This window comes from Bombus vancouverensis, chromosome 7 (assembly GCF_051014615.1).
Source record: "Bombus vancouverensis nearcticus chromosome 7, iyBomVanc1_principal, whole genome shotgun sequence".
Lineage (NCBI taxonomy): Eukaryota > Metazoa > Arthropoda > Insecta > Hymenoptera > Apidae > Bombus > Bombus vancouverensis.
Genome location: NC_134917.1, coordinates 9,625,574 through 9,650,426, shown reverse-complemented (window position 1 = coordinate 9,650,426; position 24,853 = coordinate 9,625,574). Strand labels below are relative to the sequence as shown.

The following is a 24,853-nucleotide window of genomic DNA, read 5'->3' as shown; positions in this document are numbered from 1 at the left end:
GAGGTAATCCACGGTAATTTTTATGTTCCACATATCACGTAACAACGACATGGCTACGTTGATTAAAAGCAAAAAGCGAATCTTCAAAGTGATTCTTCGCTGTTGTTTCGTAATTTATGTAAAACGGATAAGAGGATTAAATTTCAACAATACGTGACACCTGTATCGAGATAACAACTTGGCATACAGATTATTGGTGGGGTACGCGACAAATCGATTGCAACTTTACCAATGGCGCAAAGCTTCGCTCTATCCGCTAATTAGTCTCGTTTTGGCGTGCGCAGGAAAAAAGAAATTGAGAGACGGAGTGAGAAATTTTCGACAGTAGATAGAGGTCTTTTCCTTTTTTCCTTGCGAGCTGATGTTATTAGAGATAATAATCTCATAAAATAATAATTCTTCGAAGGCTGCTCGAATACGGACAGGTCGGAGCCGAACGACAGGCGGGTCGGCAAAAGAAGAAGAAGTGGCTTTTCGTTCTTCTGCTGGTCATGAGTACGGTATCTGCGAAGAAGGAAGATCCCAGCTTGGGATGGCTATTACATTAACGAGTAGTGGCGGCCATTGTCTGGCCCAAATGCGTGCCAGACCGCACAATAATGGCCACCTATAATTTAGGAACTTCAAGCATTCTCCTCAACAGACTGTGCACTATTTTTTTTCAAATTTAAAGAAAGCATAAGATATATTAACCACGTATGTGTTCGGAGGAAGATAATTCTCGAGTTTTATTTATGAAAACTGAACGTCTTAGAGGCACGAACGAACGAAGATAATAATAATAATAATAATAATAATAAAAATAATAACGGTAATGATTTCATTATTTAGGAGAAATTGAATTGAAATGTAATTTATTTGTTTACAAGTTATTTAGTTTTTATTTCATGATCATTTGTAAAAGTAAAGTGCAATGTCAAGCTTCGAATGAAATATCTAAATAGATAATAAAACGTAAAAGTTGTTTCGTTTCTTTTCTATTAAGAAAGTTGTAAACGAGATTGATGAGCTATGAAACTGTCGACATTTCAGAAGTAGACAAAATGTTTCATTGGAAAATATTTTAAGATGCTATACGGTAACGCATGAAAATATTTCATACTTGTTGAAACCTCTTGTACGTACAATATATTATGCGTGTTACACGAAACATTCGCTCGTATAACGAGACTCTATCATTATCTAAAAGCTACAAGATATTTAGTAGAAATAGTATATACATTCATAGAGATCGCAAAAGTATTTAGATACACAATTTATTTATTGCATTTACAAACCTCGAATATTTAAAGGACACTTATTATACATTTAAAATGACTGCTGTATATACTAATTTTTTGTTCAATTTACGTTTGCGATAAATATGTTATAACTATTATGTACCTGGATTTCTTTGAAACCTTATCAGAATGTAATCACGACAACTATGTCTTATTATAGTGCCACTACAAATTTAAAAAAAGTATTGTATAAGCTATATATTATACCCATAAAAATGTTGTGCGGTGAATGTCAAAAATACCTTTGTGAATAGCTGCATGAAGCATCCATTCAAAAAGATTTCATATATCCTTAACAAATGTGTAAAAATATGTAATATTATTTTATCATATGTTTTTTTCAGTATCCTTCCCCTCTGTGCTGGAACGGACTTCCAGTTACATTTTGTTATGGTCTACTTTCCTAGTCGTCAAGCTTATATGTAATACAGTTACGAGAAAAGTAAAAAACCATAAAAGGAACTAACCTTATTCATTGATGGAATTTATGTAGAACTAACTTTTTGATAATCCAATTCCATAAGCTCTACGCTAAGACTTTACTACGTATACGTTCGCGATAAATATATATTCTTCTATTAGTTTGTCAGAAATGTTTCTTTCGTTTTACAAGGAAATAATAGACGCACAATGTTTTTTGTTTTATATTAATTTATTGAATTATGCACGAACATAATAATAAAAATAGAACGAAATGGATCTTAATTCAATAAAATAATATAAAACAGAAATTGTTGTTCATCTATTATCACCTTATGAAACGAAAGAAACTTTTCGGACAACCTAATATATACGAAACTTTTTCCGATTCGTTTTAATTTTTACCAGCGTAAACATGATAGTCGTGTCCTGCTACGCAGCTAATAAAATTCGAAAATGTTTTATATAACACATAGAATGTAACGTAGAATCTGTGCACGGTAACCGTACGAATACTTCTGCGGGTCACAGTCTATACATATTTTTATCGAAACCCGGATAGAAACCCGAGTAGAAGGCAAAAGAAGAGCGAAAGAACGAGATGTCTCTGGGGAACGAATCTTTTCCTGTTTAAATCCAACGCAAGAGCGAATTCGCTGGATCACGGTGCGTCTAATGGCGCGGTTCTCAGTCTTCTTCGATTCTACGGCTTCTTTGAACTCGCGGTCGGCTTTTTCCACGGCCACGGGAACGTCGACAGATCATTTCTCACATTTCGCGCGCGCCTAACGACCATTTTCTTTTTCTTCCATAGCACCCCTGCACCGTCGCCCCTTTTTCGGATAATAATTCCTGCATTACTCGACAAAATTTTTCGACCAATGGCCCTTTGGGCCGAGGCGTCGAAAAGGTACCACGCCACTAGCGTTTGTGCCTCTAATGCCGCATCCACTTCCTAGAGACTCGTACACGAATGTTTCAATGCCAGAGAGGCGAAAAGAATTCTACGATACGAATGCGCTAGCACGATTATCCTTACCCTTGTGGATGATAAATATATCGGGGACAAATCTTATTTGCAGGCCTTGACAAAAGGGTACCAATGACCGATACCGACACGCTTCCAATTCCATTTGACGTCTCATTTTCCCGTTTGCTTAGTAGACGTGCGAATGGGCGTGCAACGTGCCCTGTGCGTCACCTGGTGCCACTATAAATAGCCTAACTTATAATCACGCTCATTGATTCTTGCTAGATCATTAATTGTTGTCGTTGACCGGTGTCATCGATGCTTATCGAGCAACGTTTACCGGAACGTATCGACCGAACAACCATACAGAATGTAGAATCGGAGTCTCAACGTTAGGAATGGTTAGAGTTCCTTGTCTTTCACATTCTTCTTGGGTAGGATTTTTGTTGTAACATAAAATTAATTTTCGATTCGAAAGAAATATTCGCTATTACTTCGTACAAGATATGGACAAATATTTCGGCTTCTTTAACTTTACTGCGTTCGTTCAATCGGTTTAGACCGAACCGTGTTGTTCTATCGTTGACAAATTTCCTACGTTTGAGCGAAATAAAACTGAGGTAATGTGTGTGTATATGTTACTAGATATATGAAAGTATAAGAGTCTGGCAGTGACGCGAGAGTTGCACAGAAAGTTACACAAAGTATATGATCGCAATGTGAAATTGGCAATACGTTCAGATTTTAATTTGATTTCAAATTGATACGATCATTCATTGCGCAAACTTTTGATCGACTCCCAACGCGCCCGAATATTTTAGCGATATTTTTCAAGATAGTATCATGTTCTCTACTTGGAATCTAAATTCTATATATCCATCAAATTTTTATATTATTTTCACATTATCGCCAGGTAATTTTCAACAAACGAATGTCCACTTCAAATATTAGACAGTATTGAAAATTATAATTTTCAAAATGATCCTTTAAGTCCTTATGATCCAAGAATAGAATAAAATTTCTATGGAAATCTAAGTCTCGTTGTAATTTAAGAAGTTCGGATTATTTATTGCCTATGGAATCCGTGTTATTATTTGTTATACCCACGCGGCTGCAGCCGTCGCAACCACGAAGTACCGAAAAACTACTTGAAAATTGTCTATAGAAATAAATGACTTTTATTTCACGAGCTTTAAACGTGCAATAAAAGAGCAATGACTTAAACAAAGATACAAAAACGATGTTAAAAGCGCAATTATTATTGTATTGAATGAAATCCTATAAACAATATAGTACAATGAATCCTGCTCGAGACATTTGTTATCAAATTACATCGTAATTACTATAAACAATTACTACGAGTAAACGGGTGTACATACAACGAACAGCTGTTCGACATTATCGAAGGTACGTTAATAATAAAATTCTTTCCCTATATCGACATACCTCAAGGAGTATAATCCATAAAACAGGTAATCCACAATGCGACTAGAACGAAACGATCACAGTGCATCACAGTTTTACAAAGTCACGTTCGTGTCCGTAGCGGCAAAATTAATTAAATCGTACCTGAAAGATACAACTTGTACACTGTTCACGTCACTCGATGCAAACAACTCGTGGAACCCTAAAGTAGAAGCAGCAACGACCCAATCACTGTTCAGACAAAACCTGCAGCACTTCACATCGCTCGTATACACTTTTCTTATCGTTTCTTATCTGCGCTTATTCTACTGAAATTTCTGGGACCTCGAAACGAGAGCAACGATTATTCGCAGTAGTACGTCCCAGTAAAGCTAGCTACGACCTGGCAAGCCTCATTGATATAGCGAACGCGCATTAACGATGGAAATCCAAAGAAACTCGAAAAATTCGACTTTCCGAGGGAATTTCCTTTCATGGTGACGCGATCATCGTGATTCCTGCATGATACCTCGTCGACACGACCTCGAGGAGAATCATAACAGCCGGCACTGGCAGATGATTTTGATGCAGGCACAGCATGGAGTCGACTGATAGTCTATCGCGTAGCGAGGCATTGCCTAACCATGGCCAGGAACAAGTATTGTGCCAAGCGACGGGTTCTCCGTTAAAAAACGGACCAATCACGACGGGGTTGGCTGTTATTCCAATATGGCTGCCAGACAATGCGCGCTGGAGGTCTGGAGAGAAGGGAGGGAAGGTCTCTACCCATAATGCCATTCTCCGACTCCCCACTGTGACCAGGGAGCGTATACCGAGTCTTGATCGGTCGACGTTGCCGCGTATACGAGCTTTAACCAGGGGTGCATCCTACTAGGACATAGCCCCGAGTCATTGTCCTTCGACTTTTACCCTTGCAAAAATCTGTATCGACGTCTGACGAAACTCGGAGATCGGTTTAACGATTCATCTTCCGTCTCTGATACGGCTATTTTGCAGAAATATGTATGTTTTATCTTCTGCTCATGTATATTGCAGTGCTATAGTCGTTATAGTATAGTTCATCGCGTTTAATGGCATTTTTCCCTTAGAAAATTTGTTGGAAAAATTTGTTTCCATGTCTTATGGAACTCTGAGATCGGTTTAACGATTCATCTTCTGTTTCTGATACGGCTATTTTGCAGAAATATGTATGTTTTATCTTCTGCTCATGTATATTGCAGTGCTATAGTCGTTATAGTATTGTTTATCGCGTTTAATGGTACTTTCCCCTTACAAAATTTGTTGGAAAAATTTGTTTCCATGTCTTATGGAACTCTGAGATCGGTTTAATGATTCATCTTTCGTCTCTGATAAATATGTATGTGTGAACTTTTGTTTATGTATATTATAATTATATAGTCGTCGTAGTATTGTTTATCACGTTGAATGGTATGTTTCCCGTGTAAAAATTCTTGCAAAATTTTTTTCCATGTCTTACGGAACTCTGAGATCGGTTTAACGATTCATCTTCCGTCTCTGATACGGCTATTTTACAGAAATATCTATGTTTCATCTTCTACTCGTGTATATTGCAGTGCTATAGTCGTTATAGTATTGTTTATCGCGTTTAATGGTACTTTTCCCTTACAAAATTTGTTGGAAAAATTTGTTTTCATGTCTTATGAAACTCTGAGATCGGTTTAACGATTCATCTTCCGTCTCTGATACGGCTATTTTACAGAAATATCTATGTTTCATCTTCTACTCGTGTATATTGCAGTGCTATAGTCGTCATAGTATTGTTTATCGCGTTTAATGGTACTTTTTCCCTTACAAAATTTGTTGGAAAAAGTTTTTTCTATACTTTATGGAACTCTGAGATCGGTTTAACGATTCATCTTTCGTCTCTGATAAATATGTATGTGTGAACTTTTGTTTATGTATATTATAATTATATAGCCGTCGTAGTATTGTTTATCACGTTAAATGGTATGTTTCCCGTGTAAAAATTCTTGCAAAATTTTTTTTCCTCGTCTTATGGAACTGTGAGATCGGTTTAACGATTCATGTTCCTGATACGGGTATTTTGGATAAATATTTGTCAAACTTCTGTTTTGTACTGTATCATGTTTTATATTATATAGTGAATATATTGATTAAATGTTTAGAATTATGCAGTGAAAAGAGATATGTATGATTTGTAGGTATTTAGTTACTACAGTTTTGTATGTTATATGCATTTTGCATATTTTTGTATTTTTCTCTCAACAATCTTTCCTCATGTGTATAAAAACCCCGGTCTATTTATGTGTATATTAAACAAATATTTATGAACATATAGTGAAAGGAGATGATATTTGTGACCGTAGAGTACTTATTCTTTGATTCAAGTACATTAAGACATCGTTGACCAGACCAGGCGCGAGTACACTCGTGCTCGCATACAAACCAAGCTGTGTAATTGTCAAAGTAGAAAATTGTAGTTATTACTGTTTATCAAGCATCTGCACAGTGTCTGCGTAATTTTGATATTATCTATTTTCCTGCACTTTTGCATTTTAATTACGATTTTAGTAGCATTAAAGCTCCTACAAACACGAGAATTTTGTGACGAAGGATTTTTTAAATCATATATAGATAATTTTTCTCGAATGACAAATAGATGGAAAATTTAACAAATGTGTGTAAACATTTTTTATATTCGCCTTATATACATAAACCTAAGTAAGATATAATCTTCTTATTATATATTCTTACAGTGTTCGACAGAATTTACACAGATTTAGTACAGATTCCGAATTTATTAAATATCATCTTTTGCATAAATGTAAATAGCGCAGTCGGATTTAAAACAAGATTCTTGTGCATTATAAATATATTTTACTGGTGTCTGACGGTGACTAGCGATTCCCAGTGCCAACCAGTAGGTTAGACTCGACAGATGATAAAGGCTGTAAACCACTGCTGTTAAGATGGTATCTAAATCCTGTCAAATGCCTGTTCTATCGATACCCTTTATTCCTGTGTCGTCACTCTTATTCGAACTCTGTCTCGTGCGCGCGGGACGTATCAGATTAATTTCCTAATTACCATCGACACGGCCTCACTACTAATGCCGCATATATTACATATCACGTAAAATTAATATCCTCAGATGAAATTTTTGGAACAAACCCTTCCTTCGATCGTTACTAAATACAAAGACGTTATGCCCGCAACGATGAATTTATAATTCATGCTCAGCAGTTGATATGGTTATCTGTTGTTTAAGAAAAAGTAATTACCGTGTAATTATTATGATAGCCGTTATTTATTTGTCATTTTATCGATATCTTACGTTGCTTTATAGTTTTACATTTTAAGCGTATTTACCCTGTTTCTATACGAATATACTGAAAAGCTTCGTCTTTCTTAAGCTGTTTTTTAAGGGTATTTTTTAAGCATGTCAACTGTACGAAATATTAAAAAGATATTCTTAATTAAGCGTATAATTTATCGTGAAGTATCGTATTTTGGTTTGGAAAAGTCAAAGAGAAAGATTGACTACATACGAGTGGTAACTGGAATTTCGGAGCATTGATTTATTAATCAATAAGTGCAAATCATTGTAGCCCATGGCGAACTATTCTGTATAAGCGAAATGCGATCACCGACAAAAGTATAACGTAACAATGCGTGCTCGATCTTCTGGAACGTTCCCGGAGGAACCAAGTCTAGGACATCCTCTGTATACGATAAATAATAGTGGCTGCATGAACTTGTGCTTTTCCAACATCGCGGCCCGTCTCCGCAATACGTACTGATAGATACGATCCTGGTTTTTAACTTTTTCTTTCGTTTCTTTGCGAAATGAGTACGCAGCGACACGATATAGACCTAACTTCTGTAAACTATCAACAGTATTTCGGAAATTAGAAAGTTAGAAAAATATAATACACTCCTTTTTTGAACAGTCTCGATATTTTTGTTTTACATAGAACTGCCTGAAATTATTCGTTTCCTTCTTTAAATCTATTGTAAAACGTCCTAAATTAAAAAATAAAGAAAGTACCGTCTTCTCTAATATTCTATTTATATTTATTGATAACGTAACGTAACGTTCGTACGTGTAAATTATTTGTACGTATAATGTCTCATCAGATCGTACAAACGTTTTGAATGAGTTAGAGATAGTAACTTCCTCTTCTACAATTTAATGACTTATACGTGTAGTAAATAACGTATTTTATACGTTTAATAATGAAGTAAAAATGTAAATTATTATTAAATGTAAATGTAAATATGTAACACGCACTATTTCTGGATTCGTGTACTAAAAAAGAGTTGAGAAGTTCCTGCAATCTGGGACATTATTTATGGATGTATGTATCTGCGTATGTGGCAGTGATATGACGAAAAAGGTTATCAACTTACAGAAACCATTTGCATAATATTAATATGTTATGATGAAGTATAGGCTGTTGCACAAGATATTAATACGTTGCACGTTGTAAAGTTTCGAGAACTTTGATTTCTTCAAATCGAAATTAAACTACTGGGTAATCAAAATTTTCCTATTACGTGTAAACACGTAACGTCCTATCACTTTTTACACTGTGTATTTATGTAACCGGACTCTAATGTTTTTTACACTTGCTCCCTTTTTTCCGCAACTTACATAATACGCATAAAATAATGTTTACCATATCCGATTCACTGACAGGCTTTCCTATACCACTGATACATAAAAACCACATCTCATGTGATGTTGTATCAATTAATTGCATCTACTTGATTATTTAAGTTGCACCTGTGTACATAGCTCTTCGACCATAAATTACTTCTTTTACGGTGTTCAGTGTAAATATTACGCAGAAGTATTTGAAGTTTTTGTAACCATATGAAGGTAAATACCATTAAGTGATACGAGATCTATTATAATTGTATCGCATTAACTAATACATAAATACAATAGTGGTTAAATGCAGTGGCGTATAAATACTGTTTTATTCACCGTACACCACAAAATAGACGATTGTTACCGATATGGTAAAAATCTTTTGATATAAAAGTTGCTAACTTTCTTTCGTCAACGATATACATCTCAGAAATCTTATCTAAACCATATGCCAAACTGTGTTTCAAAGGAATTAACTAGCAAGTAGTCGCTAATAACTGAAGGTAACAAGGTAAAACAAATTACTAAAATTCATAGTATATCGTATTCATAGTATACCTTTTCTTTATCTGCCACTATAGAGCCTGGTAAAAAGAAGTATTTCATTGGAAAATAAGACTATGTGCCAATAATCTTTGTAGCCATTGTATATCGTATTTGACCACGTGAGTCTAAAGTTTTAATAGCAATGGAACCCTGTATTTAACCATCATTGAGCCGTAATGTATAGCCAGGCAATAGCGAAGGATTCTGTAAACGGGGTCAGAGACCTAGTTAACACCCTCGTACACACCAGTCATTCTGGATGTCAAGTTCTGCCGTCAATGAGCATTGTTGCCACCTCATACTATGACGTTCGCTCTTCATGTTTAGCTTGCACTTTTCGTTGGCCACGCGTTCACGAGAGCAACGGTAGCCCAGTCATGCTTAGGCGGTGCATTTTTCTCGTTTCGACATTCGAAAACTTCTTCTCTGATCGTATTTGCTTCCGTATCCGTTCCTCCCTTCCTCCCTTATCCGTTTTGCTCGTTTCAAAATAACGTAATAGCAAACTTCTTCGCACGGAAACTGGAACGTGACGCCATAACGCTCGAATAGCAGATTTTATTTCAACTCGCTCAACACGCAATAAATTATCCGATTAATTATATACAATTTACAAAGTATACACGGTTGACGTATCACGAGATCCTTCTTTGTAAACGAGGTATGATCTTGTCTGGGTAATGTATGAAATTTGGCGCGGTGATATTGCAAGATGCAGGTTGCGAGGATCTTGATCTTCATCTTGACATCTTGGAAATTCAAAGTTTGCGAAGCTCAGTGACGCGTCTTCGTCCTTTACTTCGATGGAACAGAAACATATCGAAGCGATTTATTTGTTAGCGTACGAGTTTTACCACCACAGGCGTAAAACGAAGCTTTCGAGAAAAGGAAAAGATCATGGTGACTGGAAATCTCTGTTTGGAAAGATGTTTAAATGAAACTGACTTGTATCCGTTACCACTTTTCCTTACAACGATGCCTTAAAAGAGACGTCTCGTTCCCGAAAACAAGATTTTGTTGAACCTTCGACGTGTTGCAAGTTGTCATGATGCACGAATTCTTTCTCGAGATGCAGTGGCACAGTGACCTATTCCATGACAAAACATATTTTGAATTAGTCGATCGCTAGCTTAGTGCGCTACTTATACACCGTGGTCCTAAATTCGTGGTACGAACGAAATCAGGTAAGTTCTACGGCTCAAAACAAGATGAAAATCAAGAATAACAAAATTGCGTTTATTTATATTGCCTCATTTATGCCACTTCAAGTGTCACAAATATATTTTTCTCAGTACGAGCAAGCGGTCTTCACTATGTGCTTCAGTTAACTATAATTATTTTCAATCACGATTCATTTTTATGCTTTTTAGATTTGATCGAAGATCTTCAAGAACGTTTGGGAAGCAACGAACAATATTGACGCGAGAGCTAAGTTTTTAGAAATGTTGGAATAATTTTCTTTAGGTCACAAGATCTTCGTTTCACTTTTTAAAAGGAATTTCTCATGAGAGTCAGTTGGAAAAATGGCTTGATGCAATAATGACAGGTTGAAGGTTGACTGAAGAGAGACTGTCTAGAAAGGGCTAATGGTACTTCAAGTGACAGGTCGACCTTAACCAACCTGGTCTGATACATATCTATCCTAAATCAACAGAATTCTCGGCCAAAAGCTTACCTTATGTCTTGGCTACCTTTTATTTAATGTTTGGATTTGCATTTTTCTCTATTCTTCAATTTGTATTTTTGTTCCTTGGATCACGAACGTAAAGTATAAGTGACATTTCCTATATTGGATAATCCATTTTGTAATCAATTCTGAGAAACAGATGCATTTACTGATCTTGTAAAATTACTAATTGTTGCGATTATCCGACGGAAATTGCGTATTATCTGTTATAAAACTAATCTTTTATAGCAAATTCAAATATACTTATCTACCGCACGTTCAATGATAATTTACGATATATCCGATGCGAGAAAATTGGAAAACCAAACCAATCATCTTCAAAGCCTGCAATAATTTTATCTTTTCCATATTAAATTTTCCAAACGATTTATTTTATTAAAACCAATTCGATGTACAAAATTCAGAAATCGTTTGATCCTCAATGGATACCTTAAATAAATTTTTATAATTTAGGTAATGTCTAGGAAAAATGAATTGACGCAGAACTAAAAAAAAAAAAAGGAAAAAAACAAATACGTACAATTTGACAAAACAATTAATAACGATTTTCACATCTGACTAAAAGCCAGGCCCAACAATGAAAATCTTAACGAATCTTTGGATACGCTTGCTGCTTATGGAGCAGGGATGATTTGCAAAAAAATATCTAAGGAAATCGTAGAAGCAATGCGGACCAGGTAAAAGCTCTTATAGTTCATAGAAAAGCTCTATTGTAGCGACACGAGATCTTTGAAAAGGTAAAAAAAAGGGGCGGAGAAGACATCACCGAGCTAACTTTTCAACGCTACCGGCAACTGTCGTTGTGTTCTGACTCGGATGCTTTAGCACAACTTTTATATTAATGTTTTAATCCATCGATTGAAATATTTCTGGCGTACAGTCAACGAAAGAGACAGTCTTTTGTCCAAAAGAAGAGATCTCACTGAAGGAGATAGAATTATAGCCCGTTTAACTGTCGCTGACTTCGGATGGAGTCACCATATTTAATCTAAGGTGAGAAAGCTAAAGCGAGTTAAATACAGCTAAATATAGTGGCTTCCGGCTTAATGTAATTCTTTTGCCTCGGTTGGACAACGACAGATATCTCTATTACGTTAAATAGAAATCTTTGTATCTACCTGCCTAAATCATAATTTCAATTAAAACCTAACGTAAATTCAGCAAACCCTAATTTCGACTAAAACCTTACTAACAATTAGTAACAATTGTTAATTTCGATAGAATTAAAATTTTTTACTTAAAAGGATTTATTTAGTACGTTTGTCGTGTCAATTATTACGACTGTTACAGTACATAGTTATTCCTTCTTTCAATAACAAAATTTCCATTCTTTAGTCATAAAGTGGCGTTAAAATACAAAAATTCAACAAAAAATGAACTTATCTATGACATGATATCACCTGCGTATAAAGAAATGTAAGCATATTAATTGACGAATGATTCTTACGAGCCGATATTCAAAATACTTTTAATAAAATGCATAAGAATCGTAAACACGACTACAGTGATTAATGTCGCCAATTAACGATTTAATTTACGATCTTGTTATTTTCCATCGATACGCGTTCGTCGACAAAACTCTGCGCTTCAAATTCAAATACAAATTCAAATGCAACTCGCGTAGAAAGATATATTTACGCAGGAAGATACAGCTTTTTTTCAATACGTCACATCTATTGTTGTATATTTTCATCCCTAAGCTTCCTGGAAGTGCCCTCCCGAATTCGTTCTGAATCCGTGGCGTGCAACGAGCCACGATATGAGTAATGATGCGTGCTCGTGTTATAGGGGTGGATACAGCAAGTCATGGCCCCGAGTATCCCTATAACCCCATACATACCTCACCATCCAGCTGCCCCCCAAACACCGTCCTCCATGGGGGTTTCTCACTGAAATAGCCGAACTAACATGGCGGAACACGTACGACTCCAAATATTGATTCCCTCTTGGGATTTACTAGCGACTTGAATCGCTTCCAAAGATTCCACCATTTTCTTTCAAATTTCACAAAAGAAATTAAATACAATATGCCGATCTTTATTACGAAAAATTTCGAACTCGTGAAATATCTGGCTAATAATATACTCGAATTACATTATATTCGAATTTATATTATTATATTATTATTTATACTATTATTATATCGAATTTATATTCGAAGTACGAAATCCTTCAACATCTGATATGAGTAATCTCCTCTTTTCATTTTCTCGTTGTTAATTCTTTTCTTGCTGAATCCGAAGTATATAACACTTTTCAATTTCTTCGTTACTATATTAATATACAGCGAATAATATGCATCGAGCTTTTTTTTATTATATCCATATACGATGAATAACTTAACAGGTAAGCGTCAGGTCGCATAATATACCTACGCAAGTTTGATTATTACGCGTGAAGTTCAAGATGGAACTTAAAAATGTCCAAGTCTCGCCAAGATTCATATAACTCTATCTAATCTCGCTAATAACGATATAAGTAAATATTGCGCGTCTGTCTTTTTATTATGGAAGGAAACTTAATAATTTTTGTATTTTATATGCTTGAGGAATAGGTGGTTCACGAAGGGTCCGTTCTCAATTCCGTATCCACTTTCGATGAAATTAGTCACGGTTGTTGCTACGCATCGAGCCAGTCGGATATTATTTTTTTCTCTCTTTGTGAGCGCTCGTGACGAATCGAAGCGGAAATTAATACAACACTGGGAATAAATTGCATTCGATCGTTCTCAATGCTTCTTGCTAATTTTATTGCGACGAAAAACTATGTATGGATAATATAAAAAACCGAGCGCCTATACTATATAAATGTACAATACAGAAATGAATATAACCATTGTATCAAGATAAACACGTTCGTCGTTCAGAATTAAAGATGACGTGATAGCTAAGTATTATGTAGTCTTTTATAAGATACGTTATACGTATTACCCATAGCAGCATGCTTCGTGCAAGTTTGCAGAACGTTGAACAAATTTACTGACGCGCGGATCATTTATTTTTTAATGAATCTTAAAATATTTATATATTTTTTTATACAAGTAAAATATTTATTTATATTGAAATAGAAGAAAAGAGTATATAGGTACGCGTATATAGTTAAATGCGCGCACACGCATGGCGGATGCGGCCATGCTTTCACGATCTCTTCCCCCTTGAGATTTCTGTCGTCCACGCACGAATACGCACTATGTACCGCCCGCGCACGTGGCAGATGTTCCATTTTACGTACTCACGCATGCGTTTTCCATGCTGTTTCCCCACCATTCGCGATTCTACTATCCCCATCCGATTTCACGTTCCCACCAATTGACCATCCGCTAATCCTTTAATTCCTATACAATTTATAATTATACCACGAATGACGATATATTTACAGCGAGTTGTTACGCTAATAAGATTTGTTTTTCTGTTATCGAGTATCAACACGAAGGAAATATCGTAATGTTATCAAACGTCCTTGCTATGGGACTTAAGATATTTAAGCAATACGTGTATCTTTCGCTGTATTCGTCGATCGTTCGAATAAATGTTAGGAATCAGGTATGTTGCGAACAAGATACAAAGTATTAAATTTCTATCAACTATAATGAATGAAACAAAGATTTTAGTACTAATGGAATATTGAAAATAATTTAATTATACTTACAGACACTTGTTGTTAGAAGCGTTTTAATTATCTGCATGTTACGTATATTATCGGTGAAGCAGTTATTATATTAATGAATCATGAAATTATCAGTTGTCACGGAAAAGGTATACGTTGGCGGCTGGAGACTATCTTCATACTTAGTCATATATCACATTATATTTTCATAGTACCGAATAATTGTATATTTTCAAATTATGTACTATTATTATTTCAGTTATATTATGCGTAGATATCTGTTCTTTCTTAATTTTATTTATATAAAAAAGCTTGTAACTATATAACTATATAACTTATATTTATATAAAACCTTATATATACATATCTGTTTGTATACAATAGCTATACATATAATAGGTAGCAGTACGTTTTGTAAAAGCATCGAGAAAGCAAGATCCATTCGCTGATCTCACTGCATAGTGATAAAATTCTAACAGCGATCTCACGAACCGTGGCTAGCGAAGCGAATCAATGGTCAGTGTCACTTCTTACAGCTTAATCAATGCCAACACGAAACTTACTGTTTTTTTGTAAATGAGGGAGGAAACGGTCATCATTTGAAAAAAAGAAAAAGAAAAATAAATTACATTATCTTGCAGACATAAATATCAATATCCTTTTTCTGACCTCCAGATTAAAAAAAAAGATTTCGTTTATCAATGTAGGTTAAAAGATATTTATGCGATTCTGCTTTATACACTATGGCAAAGCAATTAGAAAAGTAGGTAAATACGAATAAACCTTTATGTTGAGGTAAAATAATGAAATGAATATTACAATACAAATACCTGTTAATAACTATTTGTTGAAATCCTATTAACATGACACGAATAATAGGAAAAGAAGAATGTCTGCGTGTGTAGATTGATAAAATGACATTTTCTAATTTTTATGCCTTATTAGATCGCTTTCGTTCGATATTCAACCTCAACCTATCTTCGATTCCTTCCTCTATTCGATGAATTATTAAAGGCAGAGATAAGTCTGTAAGTATATTGAAGAAGGCGGGGTCGGTCACGTTCAACGCCTATTACAAAATTTCAATGCGGCAATTGAAAGTCAATACAAATGACAAAATAGAAATGTATGTACTACATATGTCCATTTTAATACACTATATACAGCCGATGTATGACATTAAGTATAATAGAATTATTCTTCGTCCCAATTGTTTGCTGCTTGTCCTACAAAGTTATTATTTAAACAGATTTATTTAATTTTGTACAGTCTATGTGCTAAATAAATGATAATTGTATTTCAAATAATTATTCACGATAGATAGTGCAAATTAAGTTAGAAGCTTATTATATTTCGAAGGGACTTTAAATTACTATAGGCAGCTATACGTTCATTAAAGATAATACCAAATGCATGATAATTGCGTATGTTTATATAAATTCATATTTTTATGAACATACTTATACTATACTTAAAGAAGTGGAGCTTAAACTAATTCTTTTCGCTTGCTATATAATATAATATTATAACGAATACTTTAGATCGAATTCTTGCTTACTACTTACTTTCTTTTCCTATTAAACAGATTCATTCTGTAAATTTGTTCGCTTTAATACAAAACGTTTCGATCGAAATGTTAAATAAAAGCAATTATTTTCTAAATTAAACATAGGACAAAGACAAGTAATCGAAGAACTAATAAGATAATCCTATCAAATAGGAAGATAATTCAATTCTCTGTCTCTTTTAAAAGTATCCTATTCATAATTGAATTTATTCAACGAAATTTTTCGACCGTAAATAACGTAACATCAAATAAACTAATATTTCAGAAATCATGTTCAAAACCACGAAATTAGAATTCGCTTGGCAATACGCTTCACGACATAAGTCCGGGCGAATTTTTAATCACGGCGGAACATTATCGATAACGTAAGAAAGAAAAATACATCGTGTCGATCGAAGGGGAACACTTTGCGGCGCACCCAAAGTCTTCGTGGCGAGACAATGCTATGATAATTTATTCCTCGGATATAAACTTTTTATAAGATCCGTCGTGTAATCCATCATGCTTCGTCAAATTGGTACAAGCGCCTTGTATGTCGACGGCATCATACAGCACCTTTTTATCCTCCTCTTTACCCCACCTCTTGATTCCCTTTTCACGAAAGCACTTGGTCCTCGTGCGTGAAGATCGCGATTCGCGCGGACCCATGTCTATGTAACCGCCAGGAAACGATTTGTAATAGTGTTAGGGATTACGTGTTGCGAATAAATTTACATGTAATCGTAAGAAGTCCCTTCGAATGCAACTCTATATCGAGCTACAACAATATCGTTTTGCAATTTCCCAGCGGTCAAGGTATTATGGCGCTTGATTATTCACCCAAGCTTCCCAGTGCACTGAACTTTTACCGTAGATATATCATCCGCAGTTTAATGAATTATTTGTTCATTAATCAGATAACGACCGGCTTTCGTTCCAAAGGCAACCGTTGCGTGTCATTTTTTCCATTTTTTCCCCGCTTTTTTTCCTTTTTCTTATTTCAAAGAGCAAGGCAGGTTCTCAGTAATAGGAACGAGAAGGGCCATGTTTGGAAATGAAGACTGCAGGAAGAACGCGATAAGTCGTATTTCCCATTTTTTTCAGAGGCTGGCTGCTTTAAAATTCAGTACGTTGTTAATTAATTGTAGCAAGGTAAATTAATCTTATTCGAGATAAGCTAAGTAATTCACCTTGTAATTTGGCAAATTCGGTTATGAACGATTCTTAAACGATCTATATTTGAAAACAGACTAGTTATTTAATTCTTTATTAGTAGCGTGACAAACATGCTTGATAGCTAGATGGCCATAATTTCTTACAAGAATATAACTTCTAGTCGTTAAGGAAAAAGAAGTCGGTTCAATTAATGTTAATATCCGCGATTGTGATTATTATGATTCAGTCGTGTGTGTATTACCTTATTTCTGGAAGTTATTTTGTTATTTACTTTCTTAGTTCTTATACGTATAATACCTCCTCGCCGAGCCAAATAAACCTGCTAAAGGGTTATTCGAAGCGTTTTCTCGTTTTTGTTGTTTTCTTTTGCTGAATCTGAAGTTACGCGGTATTTCCTCATTCCTTCGCTTTTATATCAAAGATTAATGAAGCTCCATAATACACAACGAGTTTGGTCATTGCATGCAAAATTCAAGATAGAATTTTAAGATGATGAATCTTAGATGACTCAAGTAATTCTACCTTACTCTGTGTTATCGAAATTATCCTTCAATTTCGCTTTGGGACTAAACACGTATCTTTTCACCATCTGCACAATATAAAGATATTGTCTTTCATACAATTAAAATATTACTAATATCAAAATACTGTTTGTCTCAACAATTATATCTTTGGCTGGACGTAACAGGTTCTTCTCATTCTCAACCATTCTACGTAAAAATATTTCTTCCGAATCATATGGCGACATTAAAATCCAAATGTCGTTTACTCTATACGTTAAAATTATTTGGACATAGCTATGTCAGGTAAAATGTTAAGCGATAAAGATACTTTTTTTTTTTCTCTCGAAAGGTCTGTATCTCGGTTGGAGCCCCGTTCGTTATTCTCTATTTTTCTCTTAGTAAATCTTAAAGAATAGCGACGCCCAAGGAATTTGTGCTTTCTTTTGTCGAGCGACTCATTAATCACACAATGCCGTACGTCGAGTCGATCGATCGACGACGAGATAGCCGCGTAATGAGCTCCGCTGCTCTTGTTAGTCTGGTCGGTGCTTTGTAAAACGAACTTATTATTGCGGAATCGAATTAATTTACTACACCAACGGCTCTGTGTCGTGCAACAAATAAGCAAACCGTAAATTGCGGTAAATTGTAACGGTCGCTCTTTAACTCTCGCTATTTTTCTCGTAAATGACAAAATAATTTATCATGCTGCAGCTCTGCATATTGTTTCGGAAATAATAAAAACGTAAAAGAGTCACGATGGTAATTATATCGTTTAATTTAAGAAACACTTTTATTTTTTAAAAACAATGAACACATACATATATATCAACGTATGGTAGAAAAATATTTTCCGTGTAATCTTGTTTCTCAGTATATTCGACTGCTGTTTAACGTAATGTTACACATTTGCATTCTCTCCCCACGGTGAAAAATAATTTTTAACGACGCGTGGATTAAAATCAAATCCCGCGTCGAATATTACCTATACAGCGTAAAAATGAAAGGCAACGAATCAATTTTCTTTTTCGTTTTCTTTTTCACATCTCCATGCACATACGGTGGTTCAAAGTATTCAAACACTTACAGAAACTTTCTTACGATTCTATTACGTGTACGTGTAATGAGACACGACGATCATGACTATAATTGATCAAATTTGTAACGATTCTGAAGATATCTACAGAAATTACTGTATTTATCGCAAGAATATATTCTGCAGAGATCACGAAGATATTTAAAAAATCAAGTGCACATTATGTACCTACTCGCTAATCAGCGGGGCCACTTTTAACATTCGTTATACGTTTAAAACCGCTATTCACGCTGTGTATTAATTGTTTACTAAATAAACGTTACGTTAGCATCCTAGCGTAAGTATTCTGTAACTTTTATATACATTTGCCGATCCGTTGCAAATTTGACCAAAGCTACCCTAATCACGAAAGTCGTGTCTCGCAACTATACCACTGAAACCTCAAAACTTGTTTTTTTTATATAAAACATTCAATATAGACGTAAAACGTGTATACTAAATACTTCACGAGCCATTTGTGCAACCTATGTAAAATCAAATCGTCATATAGGGAAGTGCTTTCGAAGCATCCATCGATCAAATTTCTCGCTTTTCTTTTTCCCGAAAAACGGAGAACAAAAACGAGACTCGAACGAAACAAAAAAAAAAAAAAAAAGGAAGAAGAAGAAAACAGAAAAAAAAGGAGGAAGAGAAATAAAGAACGAGGTTCGCGGATACGCCGACATTTTAAAAAGGTTTTAACGAGCGAACCTTCGTCAAGCGTCGATACGAAACACGACGTAGAGTGGATCGCGGTGGGCTAGGCGCACTCTCTGGTCGTCGCGACGTAAAGTAATTAAATGCAGAGAAGGGGAAACCGAGCGAATACGAAGGGCTGCTGAGGATGGTGGGGTTCGAAGGTAAGGGAGGGAAGAAGGCAGCGAGGGCGTTCCTGTAGCCACTCCCCGACTTCTCCACGAGACTTTACGAACTGGAACCTCTGGCTCTCTGAAATCTCTCACTCCCGCCGTACCTGGACAAAGTGTATCCTACCAGCCAGCCAAACGCTCAGCTTCGTGTTAGACGATCCTTCCTTCTCTTGCATACGTTCATTCTTGATCTCGTACGAACGCGCAAAAGTGTCTCCACGAATTATTTTCGGTTGTCCGGCGACGTTCTTTTCACGCTGGTTGGCCACAGTCCTTCGGATTATGCAACAATTGCGCGAAAGAAATTCTCCTCGGTGAGCTCTCTATACACAGGAATGTACTTGCGCGAAATTTAACGCGACTATCAGTACGGAGAGGTAGCAACAATGGAATGAAATTCTTTTGTTTTCCTTTTTTTCCTTTGAGCTACGTTATAGAGGAAGAAGGTGATAAGTCACGTTGTTCATTTTTTAGAGGAAAGCAATTTAGAAGTTTCATGAGCGTTAAAATGAATTGAATGTATTTATAATCGGGTATCGAAATTGTGTTTGCTTTTGGGGCTAAATATGTATTTTTCTTACTCGTTTCGTTATATACTTATCAATCATGTTACTCGTTGGAATATAAAAATATGAATTGTATTAATAATTTTATTATTAATTAGGTATTGCATTTGCTTTTGTTGCAAAATTTCGTTGTGTATATTTTTCTACGATATTATCTATACATATATTAATATTACATGTACGAAATTCCTTCTGTTTTATTTGAGTTATCCGAGCGACATTGGAATCAACAACTTAACAGTATCTGTACTTACCATGACTTTTTCTGCAATATGGAATTGAGTAAGATAGAGCGCGCAATTTATATATTGAGACACAAATTGTTGGAATGTGACGTTATATAATCGTTCATATAAATTTTGTGTCACAAATAAAACTACTAATACGATTTCTATTTACGATTTTATAAGACAACGCTTATCGCAATTTATAGTTAGACCGCATAGTTGCCGATACACGTCATTTACGCTTTTCATAGCGTTAACATTCTTTTTTGCCTTCGTTTGCCGCCGTCACTACCGAATTATCTACCACTGACTAGTCGATATAAAAATGATTCGACTAAGGAAATAATCGTCGAATAGACTACATTTAATCAACGCGTTTATGGTAATTAGATTCGCGAGAGGTGCGGCCAGGCGCGGTCGTGGCTCTTAACTGCAGCGAACCTTCAAATTGGCTTTTACAAATTGCAACGTTAATTTGACACGCTTTGAATAGAAGGAGCTACGCGAACTAGCTGTATATAATTGTCCCTGGTTTTTTACCGGCGTATTAGGACGTCTACGGTATACGGACGGTGTCTATCACCTTTGATTGACTCTTTAATTAGAGACTGATACGCAAAGCAAGCGTTCAAAGCAGCGCATAAACGTATTATGTAATCAAAATTATGAACACCTTTCATAGTGCTGCTGTGCTTGTTATACGGTTCTTTTGGATATATAAGTACCTATCTAGTTATTCTCGCATAGTTTGCACAAATGTCGCAATATTTCTTTTACAGGTAAAATTTCCAAATAAAAATTTGATACAAGTTTTATCTTAAGTTGTTTGATTGCACGATAAAACTAATTTGCACTTACCAGTTTCGAGATCGACGGTATAAGGAAGGCCTGCCCATGGATCATCTTGTGGCTCGTCATATTCCTTTCTGTCTTTCTGGAAATGAAACACCGAGGAAATGTTCCTAGCAGCTAACAATATATTCCGTTGAGCGAATAAAACCGGACTTAGTCACGAAACTAACTTTTTTCTTGTCTGCTTCAAGATACGATGACACCCAATCGAATCAATAGGAAGAACTCTTTGTTACTGAGAAATGTTTACGTAGCCAATTCCTCGTAAACAAGCCGCAATTAGCAATTATGTTGGGTTTAGATGTCGTTAAATAAACGGAGTAATAAATTAAGAAATTACCGTGATAAATATCTGACAAATCTACGACGTCAAGTGTCAATTGATTTCTTAACAAATTAGCGATTAGCAAGCTTTTCACGTTTAGAAGACATCCAGTAAACTGAATTATTCATATTCGTTTTAAAAACGTTATTCATATTTAATTCCCACTGAATATTATTTACAACATTAACAACTTTGCGTCAATGTGATGTTTCAGTTCTAACTTGTTTTCATTACTTTACAGTATTAACGTCATTATATTCATCTTTTCAACGCGTCAAAAATTTCATCGCCACTTTTCTTATCATTTCTCCATCTATCTTATCTATTTATCCTTTACATTATCTTTTGTATTACTGTTAAAAATTCTTCTCAACTACCGACACTAGTCGTTCCATTGAAAAGAAAGTGACAGATTGTTCGTACATCGTAGCAAAAGCTCGCAATATCACGGATGAAGCCGTTTTCAAATTTGGATACGGCGGCCGACTTTCGGTGAAAACGCCATTCCGTTGATAATGAAAGGATCGAAAACGACGCCGCGTAACAATGGCTGAATTCACTCGGATGGCATTCGAGACCGTGAAGGTCGACGATCATAGAGACGTCATAATCAAGGGAACCTAACGGCAACGTGAAAAAGAAGCCGAGGGCGCTCATATGGCCGAGACCATAGGCTGGCCGTACCCCGTGTTATATACGGGCTGCAGTGAAATGAGTTTAATGAAAATAGCATTGTACTCGACCATTAATCATAGCGACTCTCTGATAGTAGCTATCCAACCACTGGCTTCTCTCTCTCTCTCTCTCTCTTCTCCCTTTCCTGGCCTCCAGCTTTTCATCCCCTTCTATCGTTGCCTCAGTCTCTTTTTCATTCAGTGTGATGTATCGTCGTTGAGTGGTGCGTTATACCAAGATCCGGGGTTATGAATACAAACTTCGATCAATCCTCTCTCCACCCTTCGATCGAACAACTCCCGCGAAATGAAACTAAGTGCATCGCAGTTACGCGCCATCAAGGATCCGCGTGCATTCTCGTGCTCACTGTTTCCTGTTTAGATTCGCAGCTAACTTTCCTCGCTTTAATTTTACTGTTAAACTTTTTCGACTTTAGAACTATATCGATATTGCTATATGTATAATCTAAACATAAGGATAATTTTGTTTTACCTAGTTTTGTATTTATGAGCTGTTCGCAAGACACGTTGATCAAGTACATTAATTGGAAAGCCGAAAGAAGAGATGATATTATTATATCGCAATCGTTACTTTTCAAATTTACCTTGCAATGAATGGAAGTATAAGTTAATTTGTTTTTACAGAATTGAATATTCATGGTGTATCTACGTAGGAAATGAAATTGAGAGATTGACAAAAAGTGGAGTTGATCAGTTTGGTTTCCGAGTTGATCATATATGTAATATCGCATGATATGTCATTTAATTCAAAGGATAGCATTTGAAGCAATATATCGAAAATATGTAAACACAAAATAATTTCAGTTACCTAAATCGTTAGAATTGTTTGTTCCCGTCTATATGCTCGTCATTGTATGTACCCATAATTTGTATTATACAGGGTGATTGGTAACTGGTAGTACAAGCTGAAAGGGGGTGATTCTACGCGAAAAAAGAAGTCGAAAATATAGAATAAAAAATTTTTTTTAATCTTTTTTCTTTTTTTTTTAATTTTTCCATCGAGACAACGATTTACAGTGAGATCCGTTATAACGAGACGTGATAAAGTGCACGTGTACCGAGCGAAAATTCAAAGTCAATTTTCTCGAAAACGAAGCCTTATACGAAAAATTTGTATTCTATATTTTCGACTTCTTTTTTCGCGTAGAATCACCCCCTTTCCGCTTGTACCACCAGTTACCAACCACCCTGTATATAATTATTCATTTGCAATCTAAAGAATTGCGATAGTAATTAGAATATGAAAGTAACTGGAAACCAAAGATCTAGCAATATAACTATACAATTTTTATATCTTATTATCTTTATCTTGTTTATTCGAAAAAGACGTGGCTCTTCTTCTCAACGACACGGTCGCCCGTATGACAATGGAGGTCCTGTCATCGTTATGAGTTTGCATCGTTCGCGCAGCTCTCAATTAAGATTTTCGAACTACTTAGAGTCTGCTTATTTCGACCGTCACGAACGATCTGTCGGTTGAAAGCATAGCTAGAATCTGTATTGATCTCCGCGAATATGTACGAAATCAATGGGCCACCGTGACCGTCGAGCCAGCTATTGAAGTCGCCAGGTTGTTGCCAGTCACGGTTCTGCGAATAATTCGTAACCTGTCGTCTTTTCGAATTCGCAACACACCGATCCTGGCACCTTTTATCCTGGTTCTATTTTAAAAATGATAACTTCAGCTCTTGATTCGTTCGATTATTCTCACTGCCAACGAACATATAGATACGAAGTACGCGTAGAAAGAGAATAACAAATTGTTTTTAGTCCGACAAAGACTAAATACACGCGACTAATTATAAGAAGCACAATGAGATGTATAATACGCATGAAACACCTCGTATGTTTCTTCGTCTACAACTATACCTATCTAACCCTGTACTGCAATAATTCAATTAATTAAAAAAAAAAAAAAAAAAACAAGTGTTGCAAACAAAACGTCAAGGATCCAGCAACGACTAAAATTCTAGCTCGTTACTTGTAATTTCTATCTATATTTCTATAACGATTTGAAAGACGAGAAAACTATAAATACGTAGTTGATTGAAACTATTCTTTGCCTGCGCAGAAGAAACAATTGTTCGAAAACAAAGTATGTACGTATGTGAATAATGAAACTATAGGTAGGTATGGATGGAAACAATTCCGAAATACAACATCACGGGATCGACCGCCATTTTCTCCCGAAAATTCATCCGACAGAAACAATCAGGGAAGAGAAGGAGGCCAAACCCACTTCGGTTCGCTGGGCGCGTTTTCAATTTCCAGGACCATCAATACGTCCCTCAGAATCCCCCTGCCATGCTGCTCCAATCTCTTTGGCCCTGCTCTCCCCTCTCTTTTTATCTTGCTCTCTCCTCTCTTTTTTTCTCGACTACGTCCCGCGACCAACCGGCTTTCTTCTCCCTCGCCCTAACCCTCATCTTCCTTTCCAGCTTGCTTTATC

General features: G+C 35.7%; 1 protein-coding gene across 6 annotated transcripts in view; it reads right to left on the bottom strand.

Moving 5' to 3' along the window:
- The window catches only part of cnc (NFE2 like bZIP transcription factor cap-n-collar), a 111,738-nt gene that overhangs the window by 46,388 nt on the left and 40,497 nt on the right, over positions 1 to 24,853 (bottom strand). For all 6 annotated transcript variants that reach the window (XM_033338672.2, XM_076620096.1, XM_033338671.2 and 3 more), the window contains exon 3: positions 21,391 to 21,466. In XM_033338672.2, coding sequence (XP_033194563.1) covers positions 21,391 to 21,466 — 76 coding nt within the window. The remainder of the gene's footprint in view (positions 1 to 21,390; positions 21,467 to 24,853) is intronic.